This window comes from Takifugu rubripes, chromosome 6 (genome assembly GCF_901000725.2).
Source record: "Takifugu rubripes chromosome 6, fTakRub1.2, whole genome shotgun sequence".
NCBI lineage: Eukaryota > Metazoa > Chordata > Actinopteri > Tetraodontiformes > Tetraodontidae > Takifugu > Takifugu rubripes.
The window spans coordinates 8690107-8713020 of record NC_042290.1 but is presented as its reverse complement, the minus strand read 5'-3'; the positions used below and the strand labels follow the sequence as shown (position 1 = coordinate 8713020).

General features: G+C 44.6%; 2 protein-coding genes across 3 annotated transcripts; both read right to left on the bottom strand.

The window, feature by feature from the left end:
- Positions 1–891: 891 nt before the first annotated feature.
- pi4kaa (phosphatidylinositol 4-kinase, catalytic, alpha a) lies at positions 892–17560 on the bottom strand. Of its 2 annotated transcripts, none has more exons than XM_029837757.1 (54): positions 17343–17560; positions 15496–15612; positions 15294–15387; positions 15109–15197; positions 14786–14858; positions 14450–14712; positions 14316–14382; positions 14093–14241; positions 13948–14013; positions 13769–13865; positions 13502–13693; positions 13324–13424; positions 13092–13221; positions 12868–12997; positions 12685–12780; positions 12431–12614; positions 12256–12356; positions 12000–12168; positions 11854–11904; positions 11651–11759; positions 11384–11520; positions 11171–11304; positions 11007–11089; positions 10868–10938; positions 10592–10716; positions 10435–10516; positions 10258–10341; positions 10087–10176; positions 9883–10002; positions 9546–9638; positions 9298–9454; positions 9078–9205; positions 8828–8986; positions 8591–8742; positions 8346–8453; positions 7938–8161; positions 6989–7144; positions 6795–6874; positions 6521–6720; positions 6320–6407; positions 6037–6204; positions 5895–5948; positions 5635–5755; positions 5294–5423; positions 5048–5118; positions 4734–4806; positions 4418–4592; positions 4232–4336; positions 3937–4062; positions 3630–3750; positions 3370–3529; positions 3201–3290; positions 3039–3122; positions 892–2948 (listed from the first exon to the last, which is right to left on the bottom strand). In XM_029837757.1, the coding sequence occupies exons 1-54, from the start codon at positions 17439–17441 to the stop codon at positions 2897–2899; spliced, it is 6378 nt and encodes a 2125-aa protein (XP_029693617.1). In that variant the 5' UTR covers positions 17442–17560; the 3' UTR covers positions 892–2896. The 2 variants fall into 2 exon arrangements, with proteins under 2 accessions (XP_029693617.1, XP_029693618.1); XM_029837758.1 differs by having other exon boundaries at positions 8034–8161.
- A 265-nt stretch (positions 17561–17825) lies between these two features.
- Positions 17826–22890, bottom strand: slc25a1b (slc25a1 solute carrier family 25 member 1b). Its single transcript, XM_003965349.3, has 9 exons — positions 22530–22890; positions 20708–20815; positions 20420–20519; positions 20162–20300; positions 19966–20050; positions 19793–19897; positions 19600–19715; positions 19451–19524; positions 17826–19249 (listed from the first exon to the last, which is right to left on the bottom strand). Exons 1-9 carry the CDS (start codon positions 22639–22641, stop codon positions 19135–19137), a joined length of 954 nt encoding a protein of 317 aa, XP_003965398.1. The 5' UTR covers positions 22642–22890; the 3' UTR covers positions 17826–19134.
- Positions 22891–22914: the final 24 nt, after the last annotated feature.

The following is a 22914-nucleotide window of genomic DNA, read 5'->3' as shown; positions in this document are numbered from 1 at the left end:
TTTTGCCTTTTTAGAATATATTCATGCTGTATTCACCAAAACAAATATGTTAACATTGCATATTGTTTGATTTTATATATAATCATATAAAAACTCTGCTGCATTATATAGAAAATACAAAAAATATTTCTAATCTTGACGTGAAGCAAACCTGTGAAATTAATAAGTACAGTGATCCCTCGCTATATCGCGTTTCATCTTTCACGGCTTCGCTGCTTCACGGATTTCACTTTTCGCGTGTTATTTTTGGAACGCAACTCCCGCGATAAACGAGGGATCACTGTAGTTTATATCACGTTACAGAGGCGTTTTAAAGCTGCTCGGTGAGCCCTAGATGGCGCTCTGCAATAAAACAAAAGTCTGAATTGTTTTAAATTTTAAAAGCCAAGTTTCCAGTTATTTATTTTTAAAGGCCTCAGTTACAATACATACAACAGTTTCAGTGAGCAAAGATGCATTTCAATGCATCTAAATGTAATTTGATGAATGTCACCCGATCTTATTTCCCCATTAGAGCATAAATGTTAGCTGAGCTCTTCACAGCTCAGTAGTGAGGGGGGAGGAGTGGGAACCTTTGTGCACAAGTCAGAGTTTCCCTGTTGCGGGCAGAAATACCCCCCATCCCCTGCAGTAGGAAGGGTTTCAGAGAGGTCAGAGGTCTTCACCGCTTCAACGCCTCCTTTGTTTGAAACTTGAACATGCGGAGCAGCTTCCAGGCTCCCAACACCAAGGGATGCATCTGTAATTATAAGCAGCCTGACTTGGATGATGCATCAGTGGATAATTATAAACAAGGTGTTAAATGAGGGAGGGCTAATTTGGACTGTGTGTAATTGTAACTATATATTGAACCTACCACAACATGAAAAGAATAGAAAACACTGACACAGATTAAGTGTACACACATTTAATGTGTAAAAGACTTTACACACTGTAAGCATAACAGAGGTGATACACAACAGCCAGCAGGTATAGCGTGGTTCACAGGTGAGGGTGGACAGGTCGGAGGACGAGCGCATCGAAAGTCAATAAAATCCTCTAAACGAGCGCCGACAGGACAAAGTCTCTTTTGCTTAAACAAATACTTAATGTTGACGCCTGTGTTCAGACAGCAGTTGCAACGTCCAGTAAAACAAATGTAACCATGACGGATTTACAGCATTTAAACACAACACTTAAACACCGTATCAATATACAGTACACCAATATATTGCATAAGGTCAGGGGTTATTAGTCAAGTATTACTACAGCTGTTTCTACCGAAGGGTAGGAGAGATGGCTTTGATTCTAGTCACCGTCTGCATCGGTGGCAGAGCGTCAAACACAGAACCGCAGAGGAATGTTTTCACACCAAAGAAGCTGGACTGGACCAAACTTCAGTGAAATGTCTTTTTCCCACCGCTGTGACCTAACACGGGACAATTTTTGTGAGTGTTCTCCTCCTCTTTCCTCAGGTTTCTGCAAAGACCACAATACTGCTCATGCTAACAATACTAGCGGCTCCAGCCGGTCACGCCATCATATTTTTTGGTTAGAGTGGCTTCACAGGGGCCGCGTGAACTCAAATCTGTCTGGTTTGAGGAAAGAAAAGTCCGAACACTCGAGCAATGGAATGGGAAAATACCTTGAAGTACGTTGACTCCCTATGTAACTACTGACCGCTCACCCGGCATAAGTATCAAAGTAGCAGATTTAAAATCTTCGTGTGATTATTTTTCACATTTAAATAAACAGGATCCAGATAAACCTGTGATCCCGTTATGAAGTGATTACAGTAGATACGACAGCATCCTTACGTTTCAGTCAACATTATTATCCCTACAGATGACAGACTAATGCTTACTGGCAGATGTCAGAGCTATCTAGCAAAAAAAGATTCATTGTTCTCTGGTATATATATAATCTCTATTTAAAATCTCATAAAGTGCATATGAAGACAAGAGCATAGACAGGATATGATAATCATTAAAACTGCTTTGACAAACAATATAAATATGGCTTCATGGGTGACCTTTATCAACCGCTGTTACGGTTTAGTGAAGTGTTTGACAGGTGAAGGCCTGCGTGCTGAGTCCAGGTGTGTACAGGTGTGTGCTGCACGTCAGGTGAGAAATACCAGTGGGGTCACCAGTCCATGCTGGTTATTAACAGCTTTGATTCGGCTCACAGACGCTGGGTCACTGCTTCCTTATTACTGCTGATTTGTCAGGGTTGATTGTGCGGTTGCACCGATATGCGCGTCCTAATTTAAAGCCATGGGGAGACGCTGACAGAAGTAAACATGATTATATCTGCCTGCCATTTGGGATGATAATCGCAGGACAAGCATTGAGAAAAAACCACAGATGTAGAATCTGAACCCTTTTCTAAAGTACTGCACTGAGTGGAAACAGCTGGATCAAATGACCCACCATCACTGAGACCTCTTATAATCTCAATTTTAAGGAGATCTTTCCTTCCGGCATCAAACCGACAACCAAAACTCTCCCACTGAGAGACTGGATAGCAGGTCTCTTCTCTATCGTGGCCCCATTGGTGGCCCAGTCATGTCTGTCACATACATGTTGGTCCTTTTCTGTCTGATTTCTGCTGCTTAAGTGGGGGAGAAATAAAAAATGAATCAGACTGATAAAAACTACAGGGGCTTGATTGTTGCCCTAAATACTTCAAGGGTGATTTCAAACACAGTATTTTTTTTTTAAATTCTTCCAACCTACTTTAAATCTCAGCACATTATAAAATGAGGTGAACTACAGTAGATGTAACAGAACTGTCACATGACTCCCTCAAGGGTGGTCCGCCTCTACAACCGCGTTGAAGTCGTCATAAAAAAGGCAGTTTGCATTGCTTGTGTGGGGAAGTTTAGGACATACAGTTGAAGTTCAGCGTCGGCTCTTCAGTACGGAATTTGGTTCTGGTAATACTGCAGCATGTCATATGTTTTGCTCCTGTTGAGAACATGAACGTGAGGAACGTTAGAGTCTGTTTCTCTGCTGCTCCCATCTTATCAGATCCCATTTTTCCCCTTTTCTCCTTACCTGCTGCTGAGGAAACAGCTTTGGATGACTTTAATGATGAAGGCTGCTGCCTCTTTCTCGCTCATTTGAGGATTGAAGCGACCTCTGATGAAAAAACAAACCGATTTCTGGTCACATGGTACAGAAACCATCATAACTAAAGTAAACCACTGCTGGACTTACTTGAGAAGTTTAATGGTTTGTCCTCTGAAGCATGGCAGTCCAGTGTCCAGCATCAGGGTAACCAAGGAAACCACTGCATCCATGTAGGGGCTTCAATTTCAAGCAAATAAGAATGAGTGTTCTACCAGGTGACTCCTGTTTTGGGGCCTCTTCAGAGCGTGTTTCTTACCGCACTGCCAGATATCCCCGGACACACATCTCCATGAACCATTTGAACGGCGTGGCCTCCATTTTCCCCCCCATGATCATCACCATCTCATCAGTCAGCTTGATGTCCGGCTCCCAACCGAGGTTACCTCCAGGAGAGCTCTCGAACATAAACCCGAAGTCTGAAGAGCGAGAAATTAGATTCAAACAGGCAGATGGTTAACTTTAAAACAACAGGGTGAAGTCCACATCTGCCAGCTTTGGGGTTCTGTCATGTTCTACCAATGTGGATGAGGTGACCCTTGCTGTCCAGCATGATGTTGCCATTGTGTCTGTCCTTGATTTGCAGCAGGAAGAGCAGAAGGCTGTAAGCAGCCATGCTGCGGATGAAGTTGTAGCGAGCCTGTTGGGTGGAAAACTCCGTCACTATTACAGAAAACCAACATCACGATGCTTTTCATGACAAAATTTGTGCGTTGAATGTGATGTGCACCAACTTAATGATAACACAATCACCAAAACACAACAAACCCGCCAGGAATTCTCAATTGACAAGCAACAAAAAAACGATTGTAAAGACCCACTGCACCTTCTGAAAGGCGAGGGTGGATTCGTCTCCGTACTGATTCCGGAAGTAATCGTACATCCCAAAGTCTGTCTGTCTGCCCAGCTGGTCCCTGGACTTGCAGTCTGGGATGCATTCGATCACTCCACACTGGGAAAGATAATCGGGTCAGAACTTCAACAGTTTTCTGTATCTTTAGCCTGCATTAATTATGCAGTTTCTTTTATAAAACATCTGTACAGCTGCTCAAACATGGTGGTCAGAGTCATATGATTGACTTCAGGTCTGTAATATAAAGAGTAAACACGTGGACTCGTACTCCTGGTGCTGTGGCCACCACTCTGTAGGGAAAGACGAACAGATCCAGGCCAACAAGCTGGAAGATGTTCTTAAAAAGCCCAATGATCTGCAGGGCGAGCATGTCCTGCAGGAACACAACAGAAAACAAATTCAGGTACCTCTCCTAAAACATCACAGCAGTGAGGCCCGTCATCATCGTCTGTACCTGCCGGCAGTCGTCTCCTACTTTAAAGATGGCCGCCTGCCAGCAAACCCGGCTTGACCCGTCTGAATTCTGCTCATCGACTGAATCTGAGGTGCAGCGGAGACCCTCCCTCTCCAGTTCACTCACGCCGCACCGCTTCACCTTGAACTTGGCCAGGTAGGGCGCCTTTGCAGCACTGGAATGACACACCGACGCATCAGACAATAATAATACAATGAGAAGCAGCACCTGCATGTGTTCTTTGTTTAACAATACTGCCTCCATCTTTAAAAAAAACAAAACAAATCACCCTGATGAAAATGCACCATGTTGTTACCTCTGCATAGGTGTTCCCGATTTGTAGTCAATGTCCAGCACTACGGCTTCAGGGTTACTGGGCAGGTAGCATCCTGAAACACGGACAGAGAACCGAACGAGTTTCAGAGAAGAAGAAAGAAAGAAGCCCGATACTGAGGCTCACTAAAGGTGTTTATGCCACATTCAATTGACAATAATAGACAAAGTCATTTAACTGATTTAATATTTGGAAGCCAGTAATACAATATAAACAATACAGTCCATAACATTTAAGTGGACATTTTAAGATCAATATGACCTTGAAGAGAAACTTGTTTTTCCTGTTGCTCGTACCTTGCTGCACTTTGATATCGGACAGAGCTTTGAGACAAGCTCTTTTCCGCTCCTCTCCCTTTGGAACAGGCCTGAAAAATAAAAGCAAAGACAATTTTACATGACCAACTCATGTCCTCATTTGCAGGGGTGCAGTTTATGATTATATACTCATGTATAGAATTCATATAAACCCAGACTGCATTCTCGTTTAGTTTGATTCTACTTGTTTGTTACTTAGACAGAGATTAATGGTGAGAAACGTACTTGATGATTGCAGATACGTTGGTGATCTTGTTGAAGAAGTCAAATTCTCTTTGGTAGAAGTCTTTGGCTGGACCTGACAAAGAACTTGTGATCTCCTCAACCATCTGCTCCAACAGATCCCCGATGTCAGCTACACACACAAAATTGTCAGAACAGTTATACTGTGTAAATGTTAGATTACTGAGGATTTCCTCACGAAACCATCAAAACAGTAGCCACACTCTTGATGACAGAGACTCTTCTTGTCTTTGTTTTTTTGAGTCTGTACTCACGATCTTTTTGAGTCTGTACTCACGATCTTTTTGAGTCTGTACTCACGATCTTTTTGAGTCTGTACTCACGATCTTTTTGGTGTCCCTCTTCATCCACGAAGATGTTGGTCTTCATGTTCCAGATGAACTGGTGAGCGAGAAGCTGAGAGGTCTGTGCAGCCCACAGGATGTACTCCCTCACATAACCCATCTGAACGGGGCAGAAAGTTCATCAATGGTGCTTCTTCCAATATTCCATTAAATCACGGTGAGAACTTTGTTATCGTCTCTGAGTTATCCTGATATGTGAAAAACAGCTCTCACAGCACACACCGTACTCGGTCATTTACCTTGTCATAACGTAGAGCTTGAACAATCTGAGGAATATAGAACAATATGGCGTCCTGCAAAGAGAAAAGAAAATGAAAGTTGCTTTCAAGACAGCAGCGGCCTTCTGAGTGATCTACGATTATACGGATGTGTGGGCCTCACTGGAGGAAAGGAGCGCAAAACCTTCACGCCGTATTGAGCGGTGAGAGGATGAGGAGGGTACATGCTGCTGAAGTAGGAGAGACCGGTGGGCGGGTCTGCTGGAGCCCAACACAGGATGTGGCTCAGCTCAGGAGAGTCAGCATCGATGGTGTGCCAGGTCACCAGAAACTGGGAGGATGAGACGAAAGACAGGACAGTGCACTCAAATCTCAGTCCCTAAGCTGCATTAATGTCCACCAAGATGTGGAGAGAGTTCAGTCTTAATGCTTTTAAATGATCTCACCTTGACGGCCTCAGGTACATCACTGACAGCTCCGGGATCCATCCTTACTAGTCGTGTTACTTCTGCAACTATGGCATCGTTTTTAAACCTTTAGAACAAAAAGTAAATAAGGTAAATAAGTTGCAATGATAAATGAGCAATGTACTTATTTTAGACTTTCATAATTCATCATCAGCACTTAAATCCTGACTGACTGGATACCTTGTCGGTAGCTGGATAGCCAAGTATGGTGAAATGTCCCAGGCCAGGTTCACATTGTCCTTCCATTGTTTCTCAGTCAGACTGATGTATTTGGACCTCCAGTTGGCAATGCTGGTTTCCACCGACTGCTCCATGGAGATGGCCAGCTCCTGAGTGGACAGGGGGTTGTACCACGTCATCAGGCGTTCAATCTCGCTGGCCTGGAACGACAAACATCAGTGAAGAGCAGCAAAATGGAGAGTCGTGTTAAAGCGGGAAAATAGCGAGACCTCACCAGCAAAGCCAGCAACAGCGTCCTGCGTTTCATGTAGTACTTGTGAAGCTGTGTCCCTCTGTTGCTCTTCTTGGAGGTGCCTACATCACAGAGACAGCAAATGTAAACTCTGTTCTAAGACCTTTGACCGCAGTGTCAAAGGTCAGATACAGTTAAGCGCTGGAACTGAGAGATTGCTATAAATGAATGTAGACCTGATTTCTTGGATGCTGTGGACACGCCACTGGACAGTGGATAAGTGTTGATCCACCCCTGGGCGCCCTGCTGGGAGCGAGAGCTCGAGTCGATGTTGCTCCGGAGGTCGGCAGCGTTCATCACCGACAGACTGTTCAAGGATGGATCCTGATTATCTACGCGCATGAATAAAAGAGACTTAGGATACGCAAAGACACCAGTCTACAGTCTGCAAAGAAACAAAATTAACTCAGCGTCAATTAACTCAACTCCAGAGTCAATGATGACGTCTTCGTAAAGAAAAACACTTAAATATGGTTGATGATGGGAGAGTTTCTAAAGAGCGGCATGAGTGGGATCAGTTAGTCTTCTGGGCTTGTCATGGTCATGCATTTGAAAGCGAAGACACTCGACAGCATCTTCACGTAGGAAGGAGAAGCGGGCCACCGAGTCTGGGTCAGATTTGTTTAGAATCCTGTTAATGCACTGATGCAGTAGGGGAGGGTCGATTAATCTGATCCAGGATCGAGGACTGGTCTACCTGACGCCATTGGGAGTGTATGAGAATGAAATCATGGCTTTTCTCTTGGTCGTCGGTAATGAACAGGACAGGTTGGTCTGGGGTGGAAGAAAAACAGCATTTTAAATTGGATGTTTCTTCTTTCAGTCCCAAGTTGTTCTAGGAGAGGGGCAGGCAGGGGGTCTGACATGATGAATTATCATGCATTTTGACGCAACTGCCAAATTTGTGTCTTTCCTTATCGCTGCTAATGAATTAAAAAATCCAAATTGGGCTTTCAGGAGGAGCAGGAGCAGGAGGCTACAAGAAGCATGGACCAAACGTTGTGATGAAAAAAATTAGCAGCATTGTAAGGACAAGAAGCGTCAAATTTGACATGCGTCATGTAAAAAAAAACAAAAACATGCCCCCGTTGCAATGCAGTCCTTGGTCCACCGCATTAGGCTTACTTAAGATAGATATTGGAGAAGTGCTGGACACGATAAGCGATCCAAATATCCCGGCAGAGAGCGAGCTGCTCGGGGCTGCAGTAGTACCAAGCTCACCGGGTGGAACCAAGTGGCACGCCGCCAGGTACTTCTTGTCGGACAGGATGCTGGCATAGAAGCGGATTATGATGCTGATGTCCTCGCGCAGGTTCTTGTCACCCTGGGTGGGAAACTTTGGAGCCCCACTAAAAAGACAATGATGTCGAATTAATTAAGAGTTTTGATCAGAATCAGAATCAGGGTACTTTATGATGATGATGATGAAATAATGGATGTTTTTACTCATAGAGTAACATCAATGGAGGCCAGTCAGAAGCAGGGGTTGGCAGAGTGTCTCAACCTTCCTAAGAACAGTGATGATGATGATACCTGAAGTAATCAAAGGCTGTAGAATAAATCTTCTCTCTGAGCACATTTCGTACGGTTGCATTGGTGAGGACGTCAGAGTGGAGCAGAGCCAGAGCCAGAGTCAGCAACCTGCCACACACACACGTCTGATCACTTTAGGCTACACTTGGAGCAGTCAGCGCGCTCTAAACCACGAAGAGCCACCAACATCTATTTTAACACGTAACTGAACAGACAACTCCATAGCTATGTTTGTGGTGACGTACCTGAAACGAGGTCCAATGGCCGCGACGTGGCGGTTGAGGCTACTATTGGCCCCACCTACGTTGAGGGACAGTGACCGCTGTAACAAAGTGCCGAAGATTTCTACTTGATCTGCGCTGGAATATTTGGCGATCTCAAACCTCTGGACTAGAAACTAAAGGAAAAAATTCAGGAGACGATAAATGACAAAGCAGAGGATTAAGACAAGTATGTCAGGAGCAGATGTTTTTAAATCTAACCTCCAGCCATATGTGATGAGGGGTAATATCTGGAGGGCAGGGGATTGGCTGACTCTCCTCTGATGCGGCCAGAGGATCAGCCTCCACTTGAGTGTCTGAGAACAAGCCCTTCTTCAGCTCAACTGTCATCTGCCACGCTCCCGCCATCTCACGCATAAACTTTAAGACAGTAACAATAACGTAGGCATTACTGAGATGCCCGCGGGTAGAGATGAAGACAGTGGCAGCAGAGTATAAGAATGATCGTTACCGGTACTTCCACTCCAACACGAGCTGCCAGCAGCCATTCCCAGCAAGCAATGGCAGTTTCCATGCCATGTGCTGTGAACATCTTGAGAGGAGACCAGCAGAGGTGGTGCAGGAGCTGTGGATCGCATTCTGGGACGAGAAAAGTAACAGCTCACCGATTAATCCGGCACCTTAAAACATGTCTGTGGTGAAACATTAACAGGCACAGAGGAAGATGAAACCTTTGCTGCTGATGAGCAACGCGGCCAGTTTGAACATGGCCTCGGTGAAAGCCTCAGGCTGGCCAGAGTCTAAAGCTTCTCCCATCTGCTTGATCATCAGCTGGCCAAGATCAGACAGCCCACGGACCGCCTGAGCAAAGTGGATCATCCCAGATACCTGCAGATAAATGGGAAATCAAGTGAATCATGAATAAACTCCAAATAAATCACAACCGTAGTAGACCCGAATGCTGATTTGTTAGCCCCACCTCTCCAGCGTATCGGTTCCTGAGGTTGAGGGAAGCCATGAAATTAGAGTAGTCTTTCTTCACACAGGCAGGTCTCTCAGTCAGCTGAGTGGACTATAAGTAAAGGAAATCGATTACTGTATATTAAAAAAAAGCATTATTCTAAATGCTATGCTTTAATTTCTATATAAAACCTTATTTTTCATTTGTCTTGTTGACTAAATATACCAAGTCAATCTGATGTCTGATGGCAGGGTCGTATTGTTATTTCCATGTTATTCTCCACATGAAATAAATATTCTGGCTGAACTAATCTAGGATCGTCAGAAGCAATCGTACAGCCCAGTCTGTGACCTACCCCCAGTGTTGTGCTCTGTCTGTTGTAACCAGCGAAGTGCAGGATGCTCTCAGTGGCCATGGCCAGGCCCGTGTGCTGGGAGAGACCCGACACCCAGTTCTGATGTTTGTTCAGATACTCCTAAAATACAACACATGACAGACTGAGTAAAACTGCTAAGCACTCCTGTAATCATTCAATTGTTTTATCATTTTAAAATGATACCTGGAGGTGTGATTTGGTGACAGATGGTGCCCACTTCATGGCTTCTTTAAGGATCTCCCCACACCGTGCAGCAAAATCCTTTACTATGCTCTGTATGTAAATCACACAAAATGGTTATCTTAGATACTGGTTAGTGAGACAATATGGAGTCAAAACTGATAAACATACTACCTCTCTCGCTTCGTAAGTATCAGGAACAGTGATTCTGTGAGGCGTGTCTGGGATGTCATAATAGGGCTGGTCCTTGTGAATGTCCTGTATCAGGCCATAAACATCGCCGCTCGTGTTAGGGTGAACGTGTAAATGAAAATGATCGAAGATGATCCGTCCGTGTTTGGGATGACTTACAGCACTGAGAGACAGGGAGAGTGTCTGCAGGATGTCCAGCATGGTCCGCAGCACACGGCCACTCCATAACAGGTGGGGGAAGCTGAGGATGGAAAAATACTCTGAATCCTGGCTCTGAATTCTATAAAAGGTGTCATGTGTGTCGCTGTGCGCTTACGTTTCAGCCAGGCCTGACAAATACTTGTCAGCCACTCTGCGAATCCTCTTGTGGATGTGATTGAAGTTGACCAAAAGGAACTGAGCGTGACGTTCAAGCTCCTCCTCGTGGGCTTTGGTTTTTGGCTAACAATGGAGCGTTTGATGAGAATTGTTAGCAGATTTGTAAGTAATGATTAAATATATCCTTAAATATTGGAAACTGTGGAAATCACTTAAAGAAGGGATTGAAAGGACCTCAAAACAAGATGTGAAGTAGTAAATCAACATATCTTACCTTATCAACCATCATTTGTAGGAAGACCTCAAAGACTTTGTCGCTCACAGCAATCACACACTGCATCATTCCTGGAGTGAGATTAAATGTTCATACAGTCTGTGTGACAGATGAATAAAAGTAAACTGACTTTACTAACCAGACTTATCCTTCTGTATTGCTCTGTCTTCAAAATATCGAAACATGACCTGAAAGCGGTCAGAGTCCAGAGAGTACAGCATCCTGTGAGAGTAGAGAGACCCAGGTAAACAGTTCTGACCACCGGGCTGATAGAGATGTACATTTTATTGTTTGTTTAAATACCTCATATATTCTAATCTGTACACAGAAAGCAAATATGTAGACATGGCGAAGTCCAGTTTGTTGATGAGCGCGGCGACTTCTGGGGGAGGATCAAGCAGGTTGATGATAGTGCTGCGCAGGTCGTTCAGCTCCGCCTTAAACGCAACAAACATCAGTTCTGGAAGGACTTTAACGTGTGCAGACGTGCACATGCGTGTAAGTGTGTACTCATACTGGTGTGACGGTGTCGTTCTTCAGGGCAGAGTTGTACTGCAGTTCTGAGCGTAAAGGTTCCCCACTGGGAAACGTGAGCAGCGGCGATTTAGTGGCGATCTCACAAACTCCCTCGTACCACTCTGCCGGCCACAGACCTGCAGATTTATGAGAAGTAACATGGAGTATTCTTAAAAATGAATTATTTAAGTTAGATATTAGGACTCATATAAGTTATATATATATATACAGTATAAGTTATATATATATATATATCAAGAGGGCTACCTGAGCCCTCCACTGCAAATCCCATGACAACAGAATAGAGCCAAAAGTCCCTGAAGAGTTTCTGCAAACGGGGCTTTGCTTCCTTTATTGGTGGCAACCTTTTAGTCAGCTGAAAGAAAAAAGATTACTGCTGTTAATATGTTGCTACTGAGACACATAAAGGTCCAAATGGGCCAATGATGAGAATTGGAGAACAAATTTACCACTGCAATGACTGGAATCAGGACACCAAGGTTGCCTGCACTGCTTGATGCCTGGAGAGACAAATATCAGCCCCTCAGCACGGTGCCCATAAATCGCTCGACAAAACACTAATTCTTCAGCTATCTTTAGCACCACAGTGTCGTACCTTCAGAGCAGGGCCTTTGTCTGAGGCCCTCTCGCTGGCTCTTTTCCCTTCGAGGCCCAGCTGAACGAAAAGCTCCAGCAGGTTGACGAGCAGCTCATCCACCATTTGCTCAGCTTGAAGATTAGCCGCTATATTACCCAGGGCATTTATCACAGCCAAGGAGCAGTGCCTACATGCAGAAGAGGGGAAATTTAAACAAGTTTGACACGTGCTCACACTTTAAGCATCAGTGTAACCGCATGGTGTTGTGTGTGACCTGTATCCATGGTCCTTGTAGTCTTTGGTAGAATAGACCATGGAGCTAGCTTTGACGCTTATCTGCTGGAATAAATTCCAAACTTCCTGGTAGATGTATTGCTAAAGGAAAGAATGTTTTGGTTTAGACATGATCTACAGGGCAAAAGGAGAAAGTAACAAATATTACTGCTTACATTGCCAGTTATGACCATGCAGCCAAGCTGGTCGATGATCAGCACGTCGAGTTGGGAGGGAGGCTGGCAGAACTTCTGCTGCAGGATCTGAAGGATGGGCTCCATTACTCTGGGGGTGTCCCTCAACGCCACAGCGATGTGACCCAAAGCCCGGATGGTATGGTCCGGAATCAAGTGAGCATCCCTGGGCACGAGAGATGAACAGCATAAATGCATTTGTATTACTTCTCCCAAATTCCGTATAAAAGACTCACTTGTCATTTTCCTGATAGATGTAGAGACGGTTGGACAAACTGGCCAGAAAAGCTTCTACAATGACATTATCCATCGTCAACCCCGCCTTCAGGCACCTGAACAGAAAAATATCGATTCAGTAATAGATTAAGGCACCGCTGAGTGAAGGGTGTGACACGTGTTGAGTGCATTGGTGAACTAACCTGCAGATGTTATCGATGGCAATGTCTCGGAGCTGTTCGTACATAGAGGGCTGGCTCTTCTTGCTTGAATGGGTACTGAGAGTAGACTGGGAGTGCTCATTGGTCACGTGGATCTTAATCTCACTTCCACCTTAAAAACAAAAAAAGAGGTTGAAAATAAATACCCCAGATATATCAGCCTAGTAAAGAAGGGCAGACCGCTGCGCTGCCCACTGTGGCGTTACCTGGAGTGTACTGGCTGTGGTACTTGTACAGCTTCACCAACACTGGAGACGGCACCACCAGGAAGTCCCGCAGAGACATGGTGACGGAGTGCGCCACCACAGGAAAACGCTCACACAAACGACCCAAACCCTGAAGACGCAGACACCCATGGTCAAACTTTGATTGCAATGTATGACAGTTCTTAAAGGAGGGGGCGAGCCTCCAGTACGCCACCAAAGCACAGAATGTCACCTGTAAGCAGCAGATGAGGAGGGGCATGTGAGCGATGATGACTTTACTGGATGTCTTGGACTGTAGCTTCTCCGACAGCTTTGTGCAAAGGTTCTCAGCTCCTGAATAAAGGAGTAAAGAGAGGAATAATGCAGGGATGGAAAGAGGTGACTTCCTGTCCGAGCAGAAGGCGGCTCACCTTGCTCTTCCGTCACAGCCCACACCATGATGTCCACGCAGGCAGCGTTGGCCTGGCAGCGCAGCTTCAGGGGGCTCAGTTCGCTCTGGAGGTACTCCACGTCGTGTAAGATCCTCTGCAGCTCCGACTGGCTGCTGCTGAACTGCTCCAGCACAAAGTCATGGACCTCCTTCACGTAGTCTGTCTGCAGGTCTGAAGAGGATACAGGGGAAGAATGATGTAATACTGCAAATAACTATTATAGGATGAGAACCTGGCCTTATTTACCTTTTAAATTATACAGTGTGTCTCTCAGCATTTTAAATATGGCGACATAGAGAGGATCACTGAAGGTTTTGTAGTAGAGGTGATGACCGGGATTCAACTGTTAAAAGAATTCAAGCAAACGAAATCTCTAAAATGACAAATAATGTTGACAAGAAGCAGAGAGGCGTCTGCGGTCCTACCTCCAGAACCTCTGCCAAGCAATCGTCCAGTGATTTCAAAAAGGGCTCAGACACAAACTGTTCTACCTGTTTTAGAGAAACGTGGATGTAGTTCAATATTTGTGCAGCATTGTTTATCTTCTCTCAAATCTGTTTAGCTGCTAACCATGTGGAGCAGCTGTCTTAGCATATCCAGAGGGACATCAAACTCTCCAGAGCTGCTGCCAGTGAACAGGGGAGACAAAGAGAAGCTGGAGCTGATGGTGGAGAAGTAGTAATCCGGGTCCACGGCGCTACCATCAGGAAGGTATGAACCTGAGGAGAGGATGAAGTATTCCTTTAAACTGGTTCCATACTGGTGTTCCTTAAAGCTTAGTATGCATTCGTACCCTCAAAGTACTGAGCGGAGGGGTCAGCGGGGGAGCTGGGAGTCAGACAGGCTCTCTCTGGACTGGCCTGGCAACACAGAAAAGTAATGTCCCACACATGCAAAGATTTACATTTTGGGTTTTATTTCCTCTACCTGTTGTGATGGACTGGACAGAGAGGAGCCTTTACGCCTCAGAGTGTCTCCCTGACACACCGTGAGCAGAGGGCTGGGCAGGATGGAGCGGAAGTCGTTGAAGGAGCGCCGCTGGGCGGCATCGGTCTCGTCAGCAGAGGGCAGGACAGGAGCAACCGGTCGGGGGAAGAGCTTGGAGAGCAAGGGTTCGTCTGTGTTGCTGTATCTTCCAAAAGCTCTGGCTACACCCAGGAGGGTTGGTACAACATACCTACACAGGTATTCTAGACAGGAAAAAGATTTAAAGGAGGCTGAAATACTGACATATCATAGAAATAAAATACATTATTTAAGTACCTCTATCATGAGCCTCCGGGTTTTTGCAGATCATTTGCAGGACCTGCATGATGTCCATGATTGCCTCCAAGATCTGAAAATAAGGATCACATACTGAGACTCCGGCAGGAGGCTTTCACATCAGTGCCCTTGTTCTTGACTCCCACTTTTCCCACGTTGTACCTTTACATTATGTCCATTGTTTGACATTGTTGCAGGGCCCCCCTCCCTCTGTTCCCTGTCATTTATCTCTACACTGTCCAATTGTACTGAAAGCCATGACTGGCTCCTTACATTAGAATCTTGCTTGAGAAAAAGGATAAAGATTAAAAAGTAACACTCACCCTTCCTCGTAACGTCTCATCACGCTGAGCAACATCTGAGAGCACTGTTACAAGGGAAAAACTGAAGTTTTCTGCAACAGGAAGTTTCTCTGAAAGACAGGAAGTCATATCATTAAAACTTAAAAGGTTGCAGGTCGTGAACTTGAAGATCAAACATTATGAACAAATTACACATGCAACCTTACCTCTTCCTTTATGTTCTGAGCTTTCCTCAATCCACTGAACTTTAGGAAGCCCTTTAACCAGCCCAAGAAGGTACGGAACAATAACATCTCTGTGCTGCAAAGGTAATGCACAGCACGTTACTCAGCTGACGACGCTGTATCACCTAATGCCACTTTAATTTGGTGCTTCTCTAGTAACGAGGAAATAAGAAGCAATGATTACCTGCAGGTTTGACTCTACTAGAAAGATTCCCAGTGCAATAACAGCATCCCTCCTTCTCTCGTCCAGTTGGTAGACTCCTCTGAAGTCCACGGGACACATGCATTGTAGCTTTTGGACCTGTTAGACAACAGTACCAAGAATGCTCCGTCAACTCCCATTTTACCCAACACCTCACTTAGTTTAAATAAAAATAAAAACATAAAATGAGCAGATAACTTTTTTTTTAATCTCTTATCCACTATTGGTGGTTTCAAATGAAGTTTTAACACAAAATGCAGGCTTTAAAAGACCCCTGGTCCTGAATAATCACATGGCTAATTTGCAGAACCATTAGCAGTAATGATTCTCTGACCTGAATGTGCAGCAGGAATGAGGCCAAAGCAGTTACATTAATTATTTAATACTTATTAAGTCTTAATTAACCTAAAAGCTAAAAAGGGCCTCTCCATCGGGAAAATTTAAAAACCACAATTTATTATCCACCAGCAGCCCGAAGCTTTAGAACCAGGGAGGAGAGGAAAACATTTCTAATTAAATAATGAATGATGCAGCATCATTCTGTACCAGCTGCCAACAGCGGATGCAACTGAAAATGCTGTCACATCTGGCAGAAATAAGCAGGAAGCAGCAAATAAATAACCCTTAAAAAATCACTGTCGGCACACAGCAATACTAAACGTGCACGTTAGTGTGCACACGTTCACATAAAGAAGGCAGATCCACAGGAAGCAGCAACCATGGAAGAGTAAGAAAGCACGTCATCTATTGATTGGGCCACGTTTTGACTGTTGTATTATGTAAAGTAGACAGTAGTTATGGAGATATATTCACTATGAAGAGCTGTTCCTTTCTGACTGGACTGTAGCAGCAAAGTAAAAGGACGTGTGTGCTCATAGATGTTGACACCACAGACGTCAAGAGGGTGAGAAGTGATGAGCGAGAGGGTGTGTATGAACAAACCCTGCAAACTGAACAAAGTGGGACGTATATATGCATAATTCATGATAAAAGATAATGCTCTCATCTCTTTAAGAGCTTAAATTGGCTGTCTTGTGGTCTGCTATAACCCCCATCTTGTAAATCCTTAATTGCTGAGTCAACAGAGCTGCATTTATGTTGCAGCGATTTACTGTAGGTGTGCCTGTTTAGGGTTGTTTAAACTCTGAGTGAACAATAACACACTCCTTCAGATGAGGCTCCCTTCAGTCACAGCAAGATTAACCAGTTTGTGTTGATTTTTGTGTGTGTGAGAAACAACATTTAACTCATAAAAGGGCTCCACAACAATACAGCAGTCATTTCCAGTGAGGACAAAAACACCAATGATGATTAGACCTAAAACTTAAACTATCTGTTTTGATAAGTGTGAAATCCAGTAGAAATAGACTGAAAAAAGTATGGCAGATTTGCACATGGTTAAATTAATAATCATGAATGGATTAAATCTTTTTTGTCAATAAGCGTTCAAGATCCACACCTAACATTTCAATACACTAGCTAAATTGTGATTTATTACCATATTATGGCTTATACGTCCGTGACAAATTCTAAAATAATCAATTAAAGATGAATATTACATTTTTTCTGTCATCACTCAGGTCACCAAAGATTAACTACAGGTTACAACCGCTAACATTAGCCGATGCTGGCTAGCTTTGGATCGTTAACACCATGTAGTGTTTTAAATCTTTAATTACAGAGACTTAGACCAGTATATTAGTGCACTGCTTCTAACTGCAACCACACAAGGCACCGGTAATTTAGGAGGTGAAGGACGGGCCTACGGTGTCAAAGACTCGGGCAGGTATTAGCTTGTTCCTGCCGTTAGCTACCACCGCAGACATTACCTTGTCCACGGGCGCCTGCTGGTGAGCTGCTAAAGACCGGGCCAGAGACAAGACGGTGTTAAAGTAAAATCCTCTGCTTCCCCCTCCATTTAGAGACATGTTTGCAGGCGCCTCAATAATACTGCAACATAAACATCTTCTTTCATTTGTCCCAAGGAGGAGCAAAAAAAAAAAGAGTCTGTAGTGACACCTACGGTAAGCGTGAGGTCCCAAAACGCACAAGTAAAGTTCGCTTTTTTCCTGTTGCTTCAGTTTCCTCCTTCTCTCCCCTCACTGCGTAACAATCCTACTATAAATACGTGGGGACATCTTTAAACTTGCACTCTCTGGCATTTTTGTCATTTAAATGTATCCTCCCTTTCCAATAAATAGCTTTTTTGATGGCATCTCACTGTGTTGCCCTTCCAACCTCCAAAATGACCTCCTAAAATAACTCCCATATCAATAAATGTAAACAAGTGAGAGCAACGCATGCCAAGAAAATAACAGTCAGATGATATTTTATTTTGAGCATCCATGTTAGACACAGACTTAAGGCACAACACGTGGGTCCGTTTTCTTGTTCGATGGAATGAAGCAATGAGAGATCCTGATATATTAAAATAACTGTACATCTAGATGTGTGCAAGAAAAATGCATTAGATGAAACGGATAGCTGACTGTGCACATGTAATTAGGACAATTAACTGCATTCATGTAAACACAACAGACTGGCAAACATCAGTTTGTGTTCAGATCATAAAGTCTTGACACAGTTTCAAATCATCATCTGCTGTAAAAGGCAAGGGCAATTATTATGACATTGTTTAAAGATCAAACAAAATCTGCAATCAATTCCAAATAATCCTCAACCATCCACCTTTGACATTCTGGAATGGAAGGCACAGTGGCGTAACTCAAACACAAGTCAAAAGACAACAGATTCAAGCATAAACGTGCATGTTTTTACAAAGATCGCACGTATTCTCAGACATCCGTCAATGAGTCGATCATCAAATTTGGCACAACTGCAGCATGTGTAACTGGATGTAATATTAATAAAATATTTAGTAACTAATTACATACAACACTGAATTATTCACAATCTGAAAAGATCTCAGCAAGAATCATAAAATACATACAACACCCCCAGGTTAAAAAAAACATTCTGAAACCTGTAAAAATTATTCAAATCACTTCTGTCACTTTTTTAGGCAAAGTCTGTTTCCTCTTAGTCCCTAAAATGTTATTTAGAGATGGATTATTTTAAGGCATTAAGTTGTTAATGCACCCGTACGGTACCTGTTTGGCTTCGGCAGAACGTGACCTCTGTATAATGGGATGTTATATAAAAGGGAAAATAATCAATTTATGAGTGAAAACACTTGTCCTCTTATTTAATTTCTTATTTCCAGCCTAATATCTCTAATGACCAGTTGAATTCCAATATATCTGTTTGGAGCTTTGTTATAAATGAAACTATACATCTTTATATTTCACATTATCCTGACAAGTTTCCTGGGTTGATCGTTTGACTTGTTTACATTTTTTTTCCTTCAATTTAAAAACTTTTAAAATATTTTTTTTAAAATACGAGGATTGAGTCTCCAGTCTGGCGCTGTTGCACGGAGGTAAATCTTTCACTCAAAACTGTGGTGTTGTGAATAAAATCAAGAAAATACCCATAATCCCTTTCTGTCTGTCTGAGGATTGCTTAGAGGTAGATATCAGAACCTAGAAGCAGGAGTTTAAGGCGACGGTCCGGAGTCCTGCCCTGTCCAACCTCTCCTCGAGCAGCACCGTGTCGTCCTGTTCAGTCCGTCTTCCAAACCATGTTTAAGACCTTCACCACCTCCTCGTAGATGATGAAGACGATGGCCACGTCCAAACACACTCGCCCCAGCCGAGGAACGGTGCCTTTGTAGAACCTGGATGAGACAAAATCACAGAGGAGCCATTAGATACTGATGACCTAAATGGACCTGAGGACAGACACAAAGTGCAACTTCATATAATGAAACATTGTCCCTGGAACAGGAACAGGAACAACAGGAAGGTGTCTTTATCTGAGTTGTTTTCCTGCCCATCTTCTACCAGAAACCCTCCACGGGTCACGAGTGTGGACTTACGCCTTCGGACCCTCGTGCTTCATGATCTTCACCGCGCAGTCCAGCGTGCTTTTGTACTTGTGAGCTTCGAGACCCTGTCAGAGAGGACACGCACAGGTCAGGAACCCTGCCAGCAAGCGGAGCCTGGAAGACCTCGTCACAGCACCCACCTGCATTCTGGTCTTGATGACGTCGAGGGGGGTGTTCCCGAACACGCTGGCAGCGCCAGCGAAGGCTCCGAACGCACCGGTTACCATGGGGTTAATGGCTTTGTTGGGGTCGTCCCCTTGGTGATTCACAAGAACAAGTAATTTCAGAGCTTCAGCTCAGGTCGCGAGTGTGTTATTGCAGGTTGACACACACCTTTGTACCAGTTCCTCAGCACTGTCATGACGTAGAAGCGGATGGCCTGGTTGGACCCTTGTTTTAACACTGTGGCTGTCAGACCCTGATAGGTGCCCTTCAGTCCTGGGAGCACATCAGTAATATCAGCTCACCGGCAGCAGGTGGAGGAATGAAAGGAGGTCTAACTTTACCTTGAGTTCTGATGATCTCCCTCACCCCGTGGAAAAACCCTCGGTACTTTGGATTTGCTGACGTCTGATCATGGATGAACTTGACCTGAAGTTAAAGGATTCATTCAATAAGGTTTTAGCCCGAGAGCTAAAAATCCTGTATTTGAACGGGTAGTCACGAAAAAAAAAACTGCTTCGGGGCGTCTAAAAACCTTACCTTAACAGTCTCCATGGGACACACGACAAACACGGCCTCTGCCACGCCGGCCCCCAGCCCACACAGGAAACCCCGCTTGCTGTCTAGTTTACCAGCTTCATCGCGCATCTTATTACTGAGGAACTCAAACATCCCAAATCTGGGTGATTTTAGAGAAGAGGTTAGAGTTTAGAAGCGTCCTCAGATTCAGGGCTGGATGTTTATTGGAAACGTTTATCTATTGTGTGTGTGTGTGTGTGGGGGGGCTGCAGAAGTCACCTGACAGCAGCTTTGGGTATGGAGCCGTACACCAGCGAGCTCAACCCTCGGTACAGACCCTTCACCCCATGACTGTTGACCGTCTGCTTCACACAGTCGACTGCAGGAGACATGAAGCATGAAAAAAAAAACCTTCGGGATTGTTTGTTTGTCTCCTGCCGAGTTAAAGATTTCCACAGGCGGAAAAGAGCATATCTGAGCCAAACGTTGTGAACCGCCATTATAAATAAGGAGAGGCGCGTGTTTGTGATAAAACAAGGCAGATGACTAAAATCAAAGCAAACTCACCGATGCCTTTGTACTTGGGGGGATTGGCCTTCTCGTCCAGCTGCAGCTGTGTCTTAACGTACTCGGTGGGGAAGGTGATGCAGATCTCGATGCCTCCCGCCAACCCTCCTAAAATAAGAAGGAAACGCCATTGAGCATCATCAGAAAACAGAATAAGAGCACATTAGAATCCATATAAAAATATACCTGACGTGTTTCAGGGGTTTCAGTTAGTTTTGGTGACTTGGCCAATGAAATGAATTTTTATTGTACACAGGTGTTAACATTTGAAATGGGTGAAACCGGTGGGACTCAGGGGCCGTTTGCTGTGTTCAGCAAGTTTGATTTTCATAAAACGACCGAGAGGATTTCAAGTTGTTCCTTATCAGGAGATCGGTCAAAGCAAACCATCTAGATTTCATCCAAACATGCACAAAACGTTGCGGATGACATGAGCAGCAAACATCCAAGTCATCTAGAAAGAAAAGTGCAACATCCCGTCCATTTCTCACTCATTCTGCACCTCCAGGAGAAAACAATTCCACCTTAAGAGGCTTGTTGTGGCCACATCTGCTGTTGAGCAGCCCGACCAGCAGCCTGTGGCCGATTGGCTCATCAGATCTCAGAGGACTGGCCCACTGTTACTCCCCCTGGCCAGATTCCAGCCAAGGAGGTGTGTGTGTATCCTCCGAGGGCACATCCCGCATCACACTCCAGCAGCAGACTCCCGCTAATGTGTGCAGGATGAGTGTGCAAAGACGGCGAGAGCAGACGATGAGTGCTTTTTGTTTAAAAGTCGGAAGTTTTAGGACTATCAAGCTTCCTGCTCAACTCTGAATCCAACAAACAAGTCAGGTAGTCGTGTTTTTGCAGCCTTGGGGTTGTAAACACGACATATTAGTATTCTTGAAGTGGTGGGAAAAAAAGCGGGGTGATATTTGAGTGTTTTTTTTATTGATTTAAGCCTGAATTGACCCTCACACGGATAACACAGGCCTTTTACTGGTAGTTTAAACATGCATTCTTCCATGCACAGAGGTCACACTCACACACACCTGGCTTCGCTCACACATGCAGGTTGGACAGTTCATGCATGTGCCATCACAGGATTACACTTGAGCAAAAACCATAGTCTCAAAAAGTCTATTTTGGGAACTAAAGTGAAGGTTTGAAAGTGCTGACACACCCAGGCATTCCTATTGTTAGAAGCTGACAGAGTAAACTGGCAGCACGCGTCCTGTCATCATCTGTGAACGAGTACCTGCATCGTGTCCGGGTAGTCAGGCTGTAAACACATAAAGAACCAGTTCGTCATGGCCAGCAGTTATCAGATTTTTACACAAAAGTAAATGTGCTGATGTGTTCAGTGTGAAGAGACTGACGGATTATTAACACTCCCAACACAACATGACACAAAACTACATGAGGAAAATGTCCATTTATGGTGGGAACTGATCGACAGCACTGTGGATGCAATAGTATTCTGGTTGTAACTTTGGTTTTTCTATCACACACGTGTCAACCATTGACCGTCAAGTCAACCGGGGCCAGCAGAGTTCACTTCTTTTTCTGCACAGGGCCAAAGGTCAAAGGTCCCTGAACGCAGCACTCTGGAATTTGGCCACGAACGTGCCCTGAAACGTATCGCTCGTTTACTTTTAAGTGTTTCGAGACCGAGTGCACTTAGCAGTCTTGTGTCTTTAAACGCACCACGGCTCTGTGCGGTCACTGGTGTCATGTGAACAATGCTGCAGAAGCCGCTGTTTACATCTGCACGGTCAGGCCTTAAAAGTTGTCAACAAGTTTTTTTATTTTAATGCCTTAAGGAGTTAAACTTTCCTACCTGCCAGAATAGCTTTGCCGGGGTGCGTGAGTTTGGCTTTCCCCGCCGGAGCAGCAGCAGCCAAACACTGAGGTCTGTAGAACGGGCTCACAAATCGAGGTTGTCCCGACATGACTGCGATACACCGGCCTAACTTTGGAGTTTCACTCGACGCGGATGCCGTCGGGGGCTCTGGCTGTCAGTGCGCGCTGTGCAGGAGTCGCTCCGCTAACATCTGACCATTGGACTTTGGATAGTGTACTTTCTCCTCTCAAGTTCCCCCCCTCGGTGCACACTCAGAGTAGGATAGAATGTGGTGTCAGTGTTCGCTCGGGGCGGGTGGGGCTCGATCGCGCGCCCCCCCCCGCTTCGCCTCTGTGTCAGTGAAACGCCATGTTTGTCACAA